This window comes from Magnolia sinica, chromosome 1 (genome assembly GCF_029962835.1).
Source record: "Magnolia sinica isolate HGM2019 chromosome 1, MsV1, whole genome shotgun sequence".
Taxonomy (NCBI): domain Eukaryota; kingdom Viridiplantae; phylum Streptophyta; class Magnoliopsida; order Magnoliales; family Magnoliaceae; genus Magnolia; species Magnolia sinica.
Window position 1 is genome coordinate 134,393,670 of NC_080573.1, and position 18,190 is coordinate 134,411,859.

Consider the following 18,190-nt stretch of genomic DNA (forward strand, 5'->3'; position numbering starts at 1 on the left):
TAACACAGACCTCATGATGTGACCCACAAAAGCAACAAAAATTCAACAGCAAAAAAAAAAAAAAAAAACCAGTGGCGGTAGTATAAGTATATAAAATTCCCCTGTACATATACATATTCCCTTCAGTTAGATTCATGGTTATTTCCATACATCTCACGGTCAATTCACTTAAGTTTATGGTCACTTCCTTGCATTTCATGGTTAATTCCAGCGATTCTGTTTAGATTCACGGTCATTTTTGTGCACTTCACGGTCAATTCCCTTCACTTCACGGTCATTTTCACGCATTTCACGTTCAATTCACTTCACTTCATGGTCATTTTCATGCATTTCATGGTCAATTTCGGCAATTCCATTTAGATTCATGGTCATTTTCATGCACTTCACGGTCAATTCCCTTCACTTCATGGTCATTTAACTTCACTTCACGGTCCTTTCCATGCATTTCACAGTCAATTCCGGCAATTCCGTTTAGATTCACGATCATTTCCATATACTTCACAGTCAATTCCCTTCACTTCACGGTCATTTCAATGCATTTCACGGTCAATTCACTTCACTTCATGGTCATTTCTATGCATTTCACGGTCAATTTCAGCGATTCCGTTTAGATTCACGGTCATTTCCATGCACTTCACGGTCAATTCCCTGCACTTCACGGTCATTTTCACACATTTCACGGTCAATTTGCTTCACTTCATGGTCATTTCCATTCATTTCACAGTCATTTTTGGCGATTCCGTTTAGATTCACAGTCATTTTCGTGCACTTCATGGTCAATTCCGTTCACTTCATGGTCATTTTCATACATTTTACGGTCAATTAGCTTCACTTCACGGTTATTTTCATTCATTTCACGGTCATTTCCGACGATTTCATTTAGATTTACGGTTATTTTCATGCATTTCATGGTCAATTCCCTTCACTTCATGGTCATTTTCATGCATTTCATGGTCAATTTGATTCACTGCACGATCATTTCCATACATTTCACAGTCATTTCCGGCAATTCCGTTTAAATCCACGGTCATTTTCATGCACTTTACGATCAATTCCATCCACTTCACAGTCATTTCCATGCATTTCATGGTCAATTCGCTTCACTTAAGGTCATTTCCATGCATTTCAAGGTCATTTCCAGCGTTTCCGTTTAGATTCACGGCCATTTCCATGCACTTCACGGTCATTTCCACGCATTTCACGGTCAATTCGCTTCACTTCACGGCCATTTCCATTCATTTCACGGTCATTTTCGGCGATTCCGTTTAGATTCACGGTCATTTCCATGCACTTCACGGTCAATTCTCATCACTTCACGGTCATTTTCACCCATTTCACGGTCAATTCACTTCACTTCACGGTCATTTCCGACGATTCTGTTTAGATTCACGGTCATTTCCATGTACTTCATGGTTAATTCCCTTCACTTCATAGTCATTTTCATGCATTTCACGGTCAATTCGCTTCACTTCACGGTCATTTCCATGCATTTCACGGTCATTTCCGGTGATTTCATTTACGGCCTGTTTAATTTTCATCGTTTCACCAGGAAAAGGTAAATACCTTGGAAATGGGTGATTATTACCATTTCACATGTTTGAATATTCATGGGGAATTTCATTTCTTGGAAACCGGTTCAAAAGTAGTAATGGCCATTTTAGGACCCCATCTTGATGTATATGATATATCTGTTCCATCCATCCATCTTGTCACAACATTTTGAGATATGAGAAGAAAAATAAGTTAGATCCAACACTCAACTGGCTCATACCAAAAGAAATAATGGCCCTAGGAAGTTTTTAACGGTAAGTATTTAATTGACATTTTTTTATGGCGTGGTCCACTTAAGCATTGGATATGCCTCATTTTTTGGCTTATATCATAAATTTACTTGACATAATGGATGAACGGTATGGATACATGATATGCATCATGGTGGGACCCACAAATATTTTACAGTATTTGCCATTTTTACCTCCAAAAAGTAGGCCGTCAAATCAGCTACGGGGAAGATTACGGCAACTACGGAGGGAAATAATTATTATCATTTACCAGGGTATTTCCTAGTGAATTGGAAAATCAAACACGCCCTTAGATTTACGGTCATTTCCATGCATTTCACAGTCAATTCCCTTCACGGTCATTTCCATGCATTTCGTGGTCAATTTGATTCACTGCACGGTCATTTCCATGCATTTCAGAGTCATTTCCAGCGATTCCGTTTAGATCCACGATCATTTCCATGCATTTCATGGTCAATTCCATTCACTTCACGGTCATTTCCATGCATTCCATGGTCAATTCGCTTCACTTCAAGGTCATTTCCATGCATTTCATGGTCATTTTTGGTGATTCCGTTTAGATTCACAGTCATTTTCATGCACTTCACGGTCAATTTCCTTCACTTCACGGTCATTTCCATGCATTTTATGGTCATTTTCGGCAATTCTGTTTAGATTCACGGTCATTTCCATGTACTTCACGGTCAATTCCCTTCACTTCACGGTCATTTCCACGCATTTCACGATCATTTCTATGCATTTCATGGTCATTTTCATTGATTCCGTTTAGATTCACGGTCATTTCCATGCACTTCACGGTCAATTCCCTTCACTTCACGGTCATTTTCATGCATTTCACTGTCAATTCGCTTCACTTCAAGGTCATTTCCATACATTTCATGGTCATTTCCGGCTATTCCATTTAGATTCACGATCATTTCCATGCACTTCACGGTCAATTCCCTTCACTTCACGGTCATTTCCATGCATTTCACGGTCAATTCGCTTCACTTCACGGTCATTTGCATGCATTTCATGGTCAATTCCCTTCACTTCACGGTCATTTCCATGCATTTCACGGTCAATTCACTTCACTTCACAGTCATTTCCATGCATTTCACGATCATTGACCATGAAATCTAAACGCCGGAAATGACCGTGAAATGCATGGAAATGCCGTGAAGTTAAGCGAATTAATCGTGAAATGCGTGGAAATGACCGTGAGTGAAGGGAATTGACCGTGAAGTGCATGAAAATGACCGTGAATCTAAACGGAATCGATGAAAATAACCATGAAATGCATGGAAATGACCCTGAAGTGAAGCGAATTGACCGTGAAATGCGTGGAAATGATTGTGAAGTGAAGGCAATTGACCGTAAAGTGCTTGGAAATAATCGTGAATCTAAACGGAATCACCGGAAATGACCGTCAAATGCATGGAAATGACTATGCAGTGAAGCGAATTGAACGTGAAATGCATCGAAATGATCGTGAAGTGAAGGGAATTGACCGTGAAATGCATGGAAATGACCGTGAAGTGAAGTGAATTGACCATGAAATGCATGGAAATGACCGTGAAGTGCATGAAAATGAATTGATTGTGAATTGAAGGGGAATCGCCGATATTGACGGTGAAATGCATGGAATTGATCGCGAAGTAAATGAAATGAAAGAAATTGACTGCAAACTGATTGAAATTGACCGCGAAGTGAATGAAATGGATTTTCAACCATTGACCTGATGGAATCTTGAAAAATAATCAGGGTGGTTGTCTAAAGTAGCTTCTCATAGCCAAAATCTTATAGGGTACGTCAAGTAACTAATTTTGGTTTAGAAGATATTCTTATTAAATAAATAAAGAAATAAATGAAGAAAAGAGAGAAAAAAATTTTATATGCTTATATATACATATTTATATAAATATGTATTAGAGAAAATTGTAGGTAGAATAAAGTTCTCCATGTATTAAAAAAAATAATAATAATAATAAATAAACAAATAAATTTGCATGGACTTTACGGACTACAGTTAAGGCTACGGCTATAATCCGCAGCGATAGAAAAAAAAATCAGCTTCTATACATATTGAATACACTCCATATGTATCGAAAATTGCATAATTTTTTTAGGCAAACTTGCTAGACAGTTCTGAACCCTTTTCGATCATATTGAAAGACCTTCGATACATGGCAAAGGACATATCGAAAAAGCATGGGCTGCGGTTATGGCTACAGTTATAATCCGTAGCCATAGGTTACTGGATTTTTTCTAGTTGTATCCCCACCCTTTTTGGTGGGTCCTTTTATGAGGTATGTGTTATATCCAAACTGTCCATCCATTAGGCAAACTCGTATTAAGTCTTGAGACGAAAAATAAGACAGATTTAGCTATCAAGTGGACCACACTGTAAAAGGCAGTGGAGGATTGAACGTCTACCATTGAAACCCTTTTAGGGGTCGCAGAAGTTTTGGATCATTATGAAATTTGTTTTTCCTCTTCAATCAGGTCTTTGTGACCTTATGAATAGATTGGATGGAGAATAAATGTTATAGTGGGCATACAAAATTTTTAACGGTGAAAATCAATTTTCCCGCTGCTCTTTGTGGTGTGGTCCAGTTGATCTTTGGGTATGATTTTATTTTTTTGATAACGCTGAAATGATCTTGAAATATGAATGAACGTTGTGGATACAATAAATACATAACTGTGGGGCCCATGTAACTTTGATATCTTTTGAACCGTTCGTACAACTCGAAGATCGAGGAGCGTCAGCGCTCGTCTACGAGCACCAGCCGATCCTCTTGCGGAAGGAAAAGCAGGGGCATTTTCGACCTTTGGGAAGCCGTCCGTACGCATGGGGCTTATTCTTGAGAGGTAAAAAGAAGTGGGCTTGCAAATGTAAATGGGCCATAAATGGGTCGTACAGTTGTAAATTTCTCTTTAGGAAAACTAGGAGATGCCATTCCTCTCTCATTTACGCATCTTACGGGTTGCGGCTGGGCCCCACCGTGTGTGTATGGTATCTAAGCCATCCAGATGGACCTACCCATCTTGAAACTTCGACAACCCAAAAATTAGAACCATTATGTGAAGTTGAAGGTTTTTGGGTGGTTGTCCATCGCCTTCCTAATGGTTGGATAGGCCCTATTTTAACATCTCATTATGGTGATGGGGCTCACTTAATGCATGGGTTGAATGCCATACACACAACACGCTGGGCCCACAATGGCTATAGTGTATACGTGAATAAATAGGTTTGCTTTAAAAGGGAAATACACAAAACAGCAGATGTTCTTTGGTAAGAGCATCTGTCTATCCGCTAGGGACATTTTTGTCCGCAAATAGTTTCCAGAGCCAATAACGCTGTAACTAAAGGGCATGAGAAGACATCTTATATGAAGTCATTAGTATGTTACTAATTCCAAAATGTCGTGTGCTTAACAGAGAGAATGATTGTTCTGCATCTTTGTAAAAATAAAGCAGGTGGTAGACTCTGTGAGTTTCAACACCGGGATCATGGGTTCCCATACTCATGTAGTGTGTGTGGGTGTAAAAAAAATAAAAATAAAGCATCACTGCATGAAAGCACCTCTGCAAAATCAATACCAGTGCGAAAATAGTAATAAGAACCAAACCATATGTTGCAGGAGTTTAATGCAAATTGGGTATTGTCAAAGAACCAAACCATATGTTGCATGAGTTTAATGCAAATTGGGTATTGTCACAAGTGCTGAAGAGATACAAAATTCATTTTATCTCCCACAATGGGCTTGTGAAAGAACAGCATGTCCAGCTCCAATAGCAATAAAAGAACAATGAGAAATGATATCCCACAACGGCAAGCCAGTTATCACCCCTCTACATTTGAGGCCAATTAGTACTTGATGTGCCCAGGGGTCAAATAAGATAAATAATATTAAACCGCAATTTACAAGACGATCTTGAAATGCTTGAAGCATCTCTACTGACATCTTCTGTTCTCCAGGCCCAACTTGCCAAATCTGAAAGAGAGATGTCAGAACTCTTTCACATGGAAAATAGAGTCTAAATCAGTTGGAATTCAGATCATCATTATAAAATAAAATAAAAATATATATCTATAACATTTCATACTCAAGGGCTGATAATCAGTCGGAGGAACCAACATCATCTTCTGTATCTTTGTACGCCGAATTCTCAGGGAAAAATTCTTCTTGGGGATACATTTTGTGAAACAACTGCCACAGAACAGAGTGCAAGCACCAAAATTCTAGTCAGAATCTAAATCAGACAACAAACCTAGTTTGCTGCAGGTATTTAGATGCATAAATAGTGGGATGTCATTCTAGAATTTTGCAATATACTATGTAAAATGCAGTTAATATCTAGACGGATCACGAAAAGGACCCTGATTTTTAAAAATGATATTAAAAACCACATGTTAAGAGACAATTTCACAAAAATCCACAATTTTCTTTCCCATTTATTGGCGCCTCCAAATGACCAGGATGTCATTCTTTAAATAAAAAATTTAAATTTAAATTTAAAAAGGAGACGAAAAAAGGGGGTGGACTGTACTACTGAAAACATATAACCAGTGAAACCCAGATACAAAGCTGCCAGAGATCAACTTGGCAATTATTCAAAGAATCAGTGAAAGAATAATTCCTGCAGATTTTTAACACAGTTTTCCTTCTCCTTCATAGGGAGTCACATGGCATATAAAAAAGGGCAAATGTAGTGCGCTCTGCCACTGTAGCATAGTGTACCGCTATGCTATGAGCACTATTTGAAACACTGGATGAGCTTCATTTGAGGAATATGAATCATAGAAGAGTCCATCCTAGTATCTCAGGCCCAAGATAATGTTACAGCAATGAGCGATTACTGGAACCCAACATCACAAATCAAATAGACAGCACAGAAACTACAGAAGAAATGGGCTGTTTTAAGCCAAGTACGGTAAAAAAAGCTAATCAAAGGACCAGTAGACTTGCTACACGCACATCACAAAAAAGAAAAGAAAGAAAATCTATATAAACTGTGGTGGATGCTTTTGATGGAATATTAGGATCCAGCAAAAATAGAAGGTAATCATACGGAGGTGCTTCTCAAGATTTTATTTTTATTTTTTTCCCTCATCTTTCAGAAGAAGAGAAAAAAAAAAGTACTTTTCTATTGGTTTCTCTAGAAATTGTAAAATACCTTCTTCGTTGACTCCAGAAGATCTCTGTAGTCCAGGTTCCCATCTGGCATGGAGCAAGAACTGAGAGTGTCCAACATACAATGCTGCAATCAAAGACTATCAAACCATGTCAAAACAAGCAAGCAAGTTGATATCACATACTTATAGCTTGGCTCTGTCGCCCCTATAATCAAATGTTAAAGAAAATACATTCTGGAAGAGAAGCAGACCTCAGTCAGCTCTTGAACATACATGGCACTCCACAATACAATGGGATTGGCATCCGCTTCTACTTCATTTACTGCTTGAGAGCTGCTTTCGAAGTTTTTGGGAGCAGGATGTGGGAAAAGAGCATTAATGGCTGCATGGAGAGATTTTTTTCCTTGCGCAGCATCGTCACAGAGAGTTGAAAGGTAAAGAATAAACCTGAGAAGGCATTAAGCGAATGGCAATATGCTGAAGCACTGGAAGTCCTTACATATGGCATGGAATTTGTAGATGACATAGTTTTGATTGACCAAACGAGGGAGGAGGTAAACACAAAGCCATAATTATGGAGGGATGCTTTAGAATCTGAAGGTTTTAAAATTAGTTGGACAAAAACAGAGTATTGGGATGCAATTGTAGTAACAATAGGAATGGAAAAAAAGAATTAGTTAAAATTGTTGACTAAGAAGTATCCAAAAATGACTTCTTTTTTTTCTTGGGATGATAATTCATGAGATTACGAGATTGAGAAAGATGTTGCTCATAGAATTAGAACTGAGTGGATGAAGTGGGTATGTGCCTCTGGAGTTTTATGTGATTAACGCATTGCTATCAAACTGAAGGAGAATTTTTTATAGGTTAACTATAAGACCAGCTATTCTTTATGGGAAAGAATTTTGGGCAGTTAAGGAACACTATTTGCATAGGAGTTGAAATGAAGATGCTGAGATGGATGAGTAGCAAGCTCAGAAAAGGTAGAATTAGAAATTAATGCATTTGAGGAAACTTAGGACTGGCACCAATAGGTAATAAGATGAGGTAGACTTAAATGGTTTCACTATGTGCAATGGAGACCAAGAATTGCACATCTTAGGAGTGGGTTGGTTCAAGTTGAAGGCTCTAAAAAGGCAAGGGTAAGGCCAAAAAGGACGCGGGTGGAGGTAGTAAGAAAAGACATGATGACCCGTGGTTTAGCGGAGGATATGGTCCTTGAAAGAGTGGAAAGGCAAAAGAGGATTCGTGTAGCCGACCCCAGTTAGTTGGGATAAGGCTTAGATGAAGATGATGATGATGATGATGCACACGCATGCACGAACAGATACACATAGGGACCTGATCCAATACAATCGACTCTACTGTAAGCTAACCATGGGCCCCACCGTGATGTTAGAATGACATATGTTCAGTGCATCATGTTTGCTGCCTCAAGATTATCCCGGAGCCCAAAAATCATCCTGACTAAGACACTCAGATCGGCCACACCAAAGGGAACAGTGAAAACTCAGGCATAACTCTATATGCACTTGGTGTGGCCTACTTGAGTTTTTGAATGGCCTGACTTTGGGATGTGTGCATGTTTGGCATACGCACAGCATGGTGGGGCCCACACAGTTTGGGAGGTTTTATTGGTTGGGCATCCCCTTGCACATTGCTCCCTGTGGTGTGTGGCCCACCTGAGTTTCTAATCAAGCTGGTTTTTGGCCTCATGGCCTAACACACACCCCATGGATGGGGTGGATCCAGTGTTTTAAATAGCACTCATAGCATAGCAGTAGCATACGCTACGTAGCGTAGCGTAGCCGTAGCATTACGTAATGTAGCTAAATAGCATAAATCCCTTGCAGCATAAGCTACAAGGATCGTAGCATACGCTACAAAATCAAGCATTTCTTTATTTACTTTCGCTTTAAATGGCAGTGATCCTTTGTTACAGTTGGTGTGAAACTCACACATTAAAAAACTCTTAAAACTAAACTTAAAACAAAAAAGGTTTCCAAAGAGAGTTTTCAAAAACCCTTCTTTGTATAGATGACATCTGTATTGTACTTAGTACTCTTAACCTGTGAGATTTTAATTTCTTTTTCATACTTGTGAGTTGTGACTTGTAGTTTCAATTAGACTATTAATTAAAGTGGTTTGCTTAGAAAGTTGTTGATGTGATAGTTATTTGATTTGGTTTATAAATTTATATATCTAGATTGCCTTTTGATAAGTGATAATTAATAACTTTTTTTAACATGCTTATACTTGAAAAATGAATAATCTTTTAGGCTTTTTTACATTTTTCTTTTTTCTTTTTTCTTACTATTTATTATGTTTTTACTAATTTTTTAATTAAAAAATATGTATCATGTAGCTCACACTACACACTACACACTACAAAGGGTTGAACGCTACGCAACACACTACCGCTATTTAAAACACTGGGTGGATCTAATTCCCATATGACGGTGGGCCCCACAGAGATTATCTCTACGTAACTTACGTTAGAGTCAACTCTATAGGATCATTTTCTGTGTACATACATACATACATATACACAGAAAGTTGCAGAATTAAACATTTAACGCATTCCAAATTCCAATATGCTTAAATAAAGTGAAAAAGACAACCAAACTTGGAACAGTACTTCCAAATCTATGATGGTACTAGAATACAAATATATTCTCTCCAATATTCGCTAGAATTCTTTTAGATGATAGTGAACAATAATTGACCATGCAGGATAAAAAGATAATTTAAAGGAAAGCAATCTTCATTGAAAGACTGGTAAAACTTACAAGCCTGGAGGACAAATTGCCACATTGCTGCCTAACTGGAGAGCTCGGACTGATGTCAACTGCTCGGTGTACAAAGCTGCAGGAAGAGATTTTTCCAGCCAAAATTCACAAGTGCATTCGATACTACACTGGTGATTGGATACAGGTTGCCAAAAGAAAATGGCATGGGCAAAGAGGCAGAAATCCAAGTGACATGACTGCATGTATTGGACAAATAGAGAAGTACAAGAAGAAGCAGAACTTACATCTAGGAGGAAAAACCACCATCAGGTTAGACAAATCTGGCTGTATGGAACTGCGTATTATACATACTCCCCGAGCAACTTTTGAACCTGGACTTGAACCATGTCTAACCTCAATCATATTTGAACTTTCAAAACTCTCATGGTGCAAATCTAAGCTACCAGAAAACAGTGGTGAAGCTGTAAAAGATGGATCCACAATTAGCTGATGGCCAAATAGATCTTGACCAGATGCCAGTCTAACACCTTTATAATGCCCATAGTCCTGCATTAATGGGCATCAAGTTCGGATATGCATATTAAGTAATCATGGATCAAATTGTCCCCAAAAAGTAATCATTTGAATCAATTTTTATTTTTATTTTTTTTTTAAATTAGAAAAGCTTTCCTGAAGTTATGGTCTAACTGAATTTATGGCCCTTGATTGAGTGGACTGGCGGAACAGGATTCATGTAGCCGACCCCAATTAGTCGGGAACTTGGGATAAGGCTTAGATGATGATGAAAGCTTTCCCAAAAAAAAAATGTTCCACTTCCAATTCAAAACAGAGATCTTGAGAAAATACTGAGTGTGACATGGAGTTGGTCTTCTTGGTTGAACTTGTTGAAAAGAAAAGAAACAGAAACTATCTTGGCTATCATTGGCAGCATGAATTTCGGCAGTTAGGAATTCGAATCTAGGATTTTCAATCCAAATCATGTTTGGCACTCTCCAAAATCCAGGATTTCAAATCCAACGTCAATGGAAAATCCTCAAAAGGGCACCATTTAGAATTCAAGAGAAAAGGTGGGATGCAAAATCCTGGACTTTTAATCCTCTCCAACTGTTATAACTGCTTTATTCTCGTTAAGGCCCAAAATCCAGGGTGCCAGCCATAATTTTTGGATTCCATAGGATTGAAGATCCAGGCTGCCAAACATAGTTGAGTAAGGTGCATCCCTCAAGATTAGAAAATAATTCAATGGTTTGGGTCAAAGAAAGGTTAAGGAAATTTTTGGTTAAATCCTTCTATAGCATGATCAGTGGGTGGGCTTGTGGGGGTGTTCTAAGTCATACAGCTTTTGCGCGGCAAAGTGCTCCTTAAACGGTGACAGCGCTAACATGGCTGGTAGGAAGAAAAAAGGTTCTCGCGGCTGACAACTTGTGCACGAGGAAGATGGTTATTCCGAATGTGTGCTTGATTGTGTTATCAGAACAAGGAATTGGTAGACCATCTTTTTATTCATTGTGTATTTGCCAAGGTGGTGTGAGAGTGCTTCTTTAAGCTTTTTGGAATAGCTTGGGTGGCGCCAAGATCCATTGAGCATTTTTTCTTGGCCCAGCATGGTGGAGACATAGGAAAAATTGGGAAGAGCGTTTGACGGTTATGCTTATTAGCTGGGATTTGGGCTCTTTGGCTAGAAAGAAACGATCACTGTTTCAGGAAACGACTAATTGTAGGAGGCGAGTATCGGAGGTTTTCAATATGGCAAAACTGAATGTAATGGAATGGGTGGCAGTATCTATAGCCAATGCCCATTTCCCCAATAGTTGGTTAGATCTGTAAATAGTGATTTTCTTTTCTTTCTTTTTTGGTTTTTCGGTGTAATTATTTAGGCTTCAGCCTCTTGTAAATGAATTTGTCATTGTTCAAAAACAAAAACAAAAAATCCAGGCTGCCAAATCCAACTGAAAGAATGAAAAATCCAGGATTTGGATTCGTAATTTGGAATCCAAATCCACACTGCCAAGTGGCCCCAAAGACTTTCTTCCACCACAAAAGTTAGCTAATCTATTTGTCATAGGCGAATGCCAAAAACAAATACTTATAGGTACATGGATTGGATTTGAATTTCAGCAAATAGTTGGTTGAGAAAGCTCAACCAACAACAAAAAATGTTCCTATTGCTCCAGCTCCCTCTTAGCGGATATTGGTCATCCAAAGCTCTGATCATAGGACTCTGCTAGTCAGCTTACTAAAGGATCCAAGGAAGGAATAATATTGACTATCCTATTTATTATTGTGAGGCATTATAAGAGAAATGATCGTCAATTTATGCTGCATTCAACTGGTTCTCGCATTCCGAAATACAGACAATTATAATTTTAGGAATCCAAAATTCATTGCAATGTGCCGATCAGAAAATAAAATAAAATCATTGCAATGTTTTCATTACCACAATTTGTCACCAAAAATGACATTGAACAAATCTTCTTTTAATGTGGATAGTAGGAAAAAATATAAACTTTACTTAGATCAACATGAAGCTCAAACCACATGAGGTGATGAATTTCTTTGAACATATACAAACGTTTTAAAATAGGGGGAAGAAGTTCTAGACAACTTTCCAGTATAAACCAAGATGAGGAACAAAATCAAGGATATAGTTGGCATACCGAGTCTGTAAGTAATGCTGTCACTGGCATACTTAGGACCTGTTACATAAAATGCTTTGATTTAGTGCCCACTACAATCACCTAAACCATTATCTAAGAAAATAAGAAAAAAGGAAACCCTATAGACATCCAGTTTCCATCCTGCATACTAGTTAATGCTATTGGGCAACCTTTCCTGATTATAAGAAAGGATAAAACACAGGCCTGGATTCTACAGTTATTAGCCAGTAACCACACTCACTGCATTAAGTTACTGAGGCAACCCAAAAAGGCTGTCTTAAAATATTTCTGCAAAAATTATGACTTAAAAAAATTGCCAATGAACCAACATGAATCAACTCAGGGAAAAGGGGAAAAAACAAAAGAGTATCTTTCCATATAGTAAGGATATGAGTGCCTTGAAAGTTTACAAGTAGCAGTTTCAGTGAGCTAACAGCCCCATGGACAAGCAGGCATGGGCAGCATTCATGTCAAACGGTTGTAAAATGTGAATAGAGAAGGATAAGAATAAGAGATGGAAAAGTATGATGGATAAGGATAAGCCGTGAAGGAATGATTGTACCATGGAAGAGCATGAATTGAGAGGTAGCGAAGTAAAGACTGCAATGATTAACTGAGGGATTGTACTTGCCATAAAAGTAGATCTCTACAAGATTCATTAGCCATCTAAGACAGCCACCAGAACAACATTCTCACTTTGCTTTTGGCTCTAGCAGTGACCTCCTAATTATTTTTCATGAGCCCATCAGAGCAATGATCAGAAGTGACGTGCGGCAGAAGGCTTCACCATCATTCCCAAAGCTCGTATGATTCTACGCCTTTCAGGTGATTCAACCCAGTTAATGCATGGCAGAGAACAATCCCTGTCTGCCAAGTGGCAGAGTACTAGAAGTATGGTTCTGTTTATTATTTGACTTTTTAAGGTAGAATTATGATGTATTTTTAAAGCACCTTTTTGGATTTCTCATCATAGTAAACCATCTGTACCTAATATCTTCCAATTATACTTATAGTTTCGGTGATGGCAAATTCCTTTCGAAAAGCATCACAAGGAATGCAGTCTCAAACATCATCAACAACAAGCTAGCTGCACTTGATAAGGACAGATGCAGAACAAACATGTTATCATATTATTTCATTCCATCCATATTTTCTTCAGTTATTTCTTTATTTGGATCGATGAAAAATCTCATTTGCCTAATCCAGTTTGAAATCAGCAACAGTGCCACACCACTTTTGTTAGCAGTTATTGTCGAAGGAAATTGCAATACATGCACCCAAAGAACTCCATAATAGCAGATAAGCTTCTTCTTTTTTTAACCAAGAAAAAAAAAAACAAACTGATGTATACAAAAGCTAAAATCTCACAATACTAAATTAAGACAGTAAATATCAAAACTATAGCAGTTCAGCAGTATTACTGTGGAATGCATATAACAAATAATTGGTAAACAAAATCAGAGACAATGCGGAAGTAGACATATTAGACAGATCAAAAGCATTAAAACCACAGTCCCATTACAAAGCATTTGATATGTACATAGGAGCTCCCCAAAATAAGTAGCTCATGGTCCAATCACTAAAACTTACATAGAGGGCACCTCTAACAGCAGCACAACGGCAAAATGCTTGTGGCAGTTCTCCTTGGCCATAAATGGGATAAATATATGCCCCTAGTCCATTAGAAAACCTGAGAGAAATATCATACTATTAGTGGAGAATTTCAAGGACTGGAATCTCTACCAAATGTATCAGCAACCAAACCACAAGTCAAATAACTAGCATAACACAAACTTCCCTGTCAAATATGAATGTTCCATCCCTCCCTCCCACAACCTGTATCGTTCCCATAACAGCCGTTACGGGCCATTTTTCCATAACTGCCGTTGCAGCCCTGGAACATGTAATGGTTCCCACTGTTACCAATACATAATGGCAGTAACCATTTTTGAAAACTTTGGTATGAAGTATGAACACACAAGGTTCAGAGCTTGGTAGGTATTCAGCTGTGCGGCTAGCAGCAAACAAGTTTCTTCCATGCACACACCAATTATCACAGAATAATGTATTACATTGGATTTCTAATTTTAGCTATAGTTTACAAAGGCAGGTCCCCTGTTGCATGCTGTAGAAAGGTACTTTTGCGTGTGTGTTTTTGTGTGTGTGTGTGTGTGTGTGTGTGTGTGTATTTGAAAAAATAAATGAGGAAGATTTGGAACACGAGGACTTCCAAGGAGTTCACTCAGTCTACTCTCGCATGCTTAACTGTATTGTTCTGTGGATTTGGTGAAATACTTCTGCAAGTATTTTTGGTGCTCTTTTTTGTATTCGTTCTTTCCAAGAGTTCAGCTATGTTTAAAAAACTAAAACCAATCTCGATGAGGTTAGGGCCATTAAAAATATTAGAGGTATGACACGTGCAGTGCATGTGGAGAGAGTAGGGAAGAAAGAAAACAGAGAGACTGCGGGAAAGGATGTGGTTACACGCAGGCGGGCTACATGCACGTAGAGAAAGAGAGAAGGGTTTCAATGGCTGGCAACCCATGCTCACTTTTTCTAGTACAACAACTCACTTGAGCTTCAGATCGGCCTCGTTGTTGGCTGACATTGTAACATGATCCGATACAACATATATATAGTGTGGATATAATGGATTCTTCAGTGGGACCCACAGAGCCTTGTTATGTGGGCTCCCAATCACGATGTCTTCCATGCGGGCTACACACAAAGAAAAGAAGTGAGTGTGGACTATTCCCAAGGAGTTTAAAGGACAAAAATACCCCGGGCTTGAAGGGCTACACGAATAAATAAAAAAAATGAAAGGATGTTTCCCTCCTCACAACTAATTGTAATAACAGGGCAAAATTGTACGAAAGCTACTCATGTTATATATAAAAATACAGTCTATTCCTTTTTTTCTAATTAAGGGAAGGCTAAACTACTGAAGTCTAAAGTAATGTGTGATAATATTCAAGTAGATGGCAGCCAAAAGAAATGGACAAAATAAACCAGACCTGCCAACTGAAGAGGAATGGAGAGCTAAACTTTCCATTCCATCCTTTGTCTTGACTAGCTTCTTAGAAAGCTCAGGGCATTCTTGATCATAATCTGCCATGGCTATTACATATAGAATGATCCTACATGATGACAAGTCCCGCAAATTAGCAATCATAGAAAGGGCAGCAAGCATTTATAATAAAATTAAACCAATCAAGAAGCTATGGAAAAATTTGACGAGTCTTCTTATTGTCATTTGTCTTGTATATCCCTAAATTTGTTCATCCAGGTTCTTCCCTCTTATTATCATATGTCCTTTATATCCCTAAATTTGCTTCAAGTCTTTTCTCTGTTAGTAAATTTACCAAATCTCTTAACTACTCTGTGACCTTTTATCATTCACATTGTGTTTTCCAAGATTCAAAGACGAAGAAGAAGATTGGTGGAGGAAATTTGTTCATCCAAGTTCTTCCCCCTCATTATCATGTCCTTGATATCCCTAAATTCCATATAAGTCTTTTGCCTGTTGGTGAGCTTACCAAATCTCTTAGGACTATTTGGTTTTCCAATTTCTTATGAAATGCGAAGTAAATAAGCCATCATTATCATCTCCTGGTGATTGTTTAAACAGGAATTCTGGCTTGTAATCAAGAGTCAAATACACTTGTTAAGGAAGCAAGTAAAGTAAATTGTAATCATTACATTTTCACATTGTAAAACTACTATTTTTACAGAGATTTGTTGGTTAAACAAACAATGTAGTAAAATCCTCATTGCAATCGAATGTAAGTAATGTCACCACACAATAACAAGAGTAAACAACATCTATGCTCTGGCTTAAGAGGGAGTGTTAATGAATGGGATGATATGAGCTTGAGAGGGAGTGTTAATGGATGTAATGATATGAGCTTGAGAGGGAGTGTTAATGGATGTGGTGATATGAGCCATACCACTGTACGGCCCACTTCAACTTTATTTTTATTTATTTCTTGTTGTTAGCTGTTTATTTTTATTTTGAGACGTGTAAAGCATTTTTTGCTTTTGTTATTAAGGCTAGTTTTATTATATTGACTTTTTATTATTAATAAAAAGAGGAGAGGGTGGGGGTCCATCCCTTATTCACCTTTTTCTCTCTTCTTCAAACTTTATTTTCCTTCTCTTCTCCTCCTCTTCTTCTCTCTTTAATCTATAATTCTACAGCTTCAATCCTTGATCTCCAAGTTGCATTTGATTCTTTAATCTCGCATGCTCCCGTGTAAAAGCTGGAAACCTTTTCTTTTCGTTTTTTTGGAAAGATAAATGCTAGAAGCATTAACACGCGTCAAGATGCCTGATAGAGATTTCATTGGGCTGGAAATATGTAGTATGTCAATTTCGAAGAATTATGACTCTTAATGAAGTTTTGATATTCACACATTTGAAATTTAGATAAAAATCTCAACACAAATCACCTCAAGTTCTAATATGGAACAGAAATCAAATGAAAATCCAAACCTACAGCATCTGAATTAACAACAGGCGTTGAAATCTACAAAAGAAAGAAGCAAAATAATAATAATAATAATAATAATAATAATAATAATAATAAATCAGAGAATGCAAGAAAGCTCATTGTCAAAGATTTTCTCAGCATATATACCAAAGCTCTAGAATACAAAAGAATGAAATCTTACAAACAGAAAGAGAAAGGTAATGCAATGCGTACGCTTTTATCTTTGGCGGCAACCGCTGCTTCTCCAAGAACTCAATGAACGGGCTCTCCATATCCTCTTCCGAAATCCGTTCCCCTTCCGATCCGAAATGCTCCCGAGCGAGCTTGAAGAACCTCATCAGATGGGTCTTCTCGGTCAGTCCAAGGCTGCGGTCCTTGAAGACAGCCTCGCGGGAGTGTGGCACGGGCAACAGCCTCCCGTCCAAATACATGAAACTCATGCTGACGCTCCTGAATTCTAGGTAATTGCTGGCCCCCGATCTAAGCAAGAGATCAACGATCGGATCGGCGGAGAGGAGGAGCCTTGGGCCGGAGAGGTCGAGGGAGAACCTTCCAGAAGGTTGTTGGAGGGAGTGATAGGAGAAGTCAACGTGGGAGTAGAGAGAGCGGGGGATGAGGTCTGCCACAGTGGCGGAATCGCTATGGGAGGATTGGGAATGTTCGGAGGGAATATTCAGTTGGGAAAGGAGGAAAGAGGAAAAGGCAGAGAGAGGAAGAGAGGCGAAGTGGGAGGCGTAGAAGGAGTTGGGGTCGAGGTGGAGGACGGATTTTCCGGCGGAGGCGGCGGCCGCAGCGAGTACGGATTCCGGCAAGCCGGTGCCGACGACGATGAGGTCGTACGAAGACGGGTCGATGACGATGGAGGAGCTCTCGTCGGCCATGGAGCGAAACGAGAGTGAATCGACTCGTTCGTTCGATCCAGTCACTTGGGCCAGTAGGCGGGAGTAGAACTGCGAGTCATCTCTTCGTCCTCATTTTTCTTCCGAATTCGTGTTGCTTCCGTCGCGGCTCGATTATCCAGCGTGTATCGCCGCTACTAGGGCCCACATGCTGAGTACTACGACGTTTGGAACCGTCCATGTTGTTTAATCTATGATATAGAGTCCACAGAAATCAATTTGCGCTGTAAGGATGGTTGGGACGAACGGGGATTGTGTGCTTACACTGCCAGTAGCATCGTAACTACTGGACGGTTCTATGTGGGCCCCACAATGATCTATGTGCCTTATCCACGCCGCCCATCCATTTTGGATCATTATTTTAGGCCATGAGCCGAAGAATGAGACAGATCCAAATCTCAAGTGAACCACACTAAAAAAACAGTGATGATTGAATAACCACCATTAAAAGCTTAACTAACTTCATTTAAT

General features: G+C 38.8%; 1 protein-coding gene across 5 annotated transcripts; it reads right to left on the reverse strand.

Moving 5' to 3' along the window:
• Window positions 1-5,518: 5,518 nt before the first annotated feature.
• Window positions 5,519-17,885, reverse strand: LOC131218781 (rab escort protein 1-like). Of its 5 annotated transcripts, none has more exons than XR_009157854.1 (10): window positions 17,034-17,885; window positions 15,346-15,468; window positions 13,922-14,021; window positions 12,332-12,370; window positions 9,959-10,220; window positions 9,714-9,789; window positions 7,176-7,371; window positions 6,966-7,062; window positions 5,895-5,998; window positions 5,519-5,782 (listed from the first exon to the last, which is right to left on the reverse strand). XR_009157854.1 is itself a non-coding variant. In XM_058213586.1 (10 exons), exons 1-9 carry the CDS (start codon window positions 17,699-17,701, stop codon window positions 5,909-5,911), a joined length of 1,638 nt encoding a protein of 545 aa, XP_058069569.1. In that variant the 5' UTR covers window positions 17,702-17,884; the 3' UTR covers window positions 5,519-5,782; window positions 5,895-5,908. The 5 variants fall into 5 exon arrangements, 4 of the variants coding, with proteins under 4 accessions (XP_058069569.1, XP_058069577.1, XP_058069558.1 ...); XM_058213586.1 differs by having other exon boundaries at window positions 6,966-7,049; window positions 17,034-17,884; XM_058213594.1 differs by having other exon boundaries at window positions 5,519-5,998.
• Between the last annotated feature and the right edge of the window lie 305 nt (window positions 17,886-18,190).

Excerpts from the sequence above, each read along its gene's own strand:
- LOC131218781 (XM_058213586.1), bottom strand. The coding sequence starts at position 17,701 with ATGGCCGACGAGAGCTCCTCCATCGTCATCGACCCGTCTTCGTACGAC. Across the intron at positions 12,371-13,921 it reads CTGTTAGAGGTGCCCTCTAT|GTCCTAAGTATGCCAGTGAC; the intron begins GTAAGTTTTAGT and ends TTTATGTAACAG. Across the intron at positions 5,999-6,965 it reads TTCTGGAGTCAACGAAGAAG|TTGTTTCACAAAATGTATCC; the intron begins GTATTTTACAAT and ends GTTCTGTGGCAG.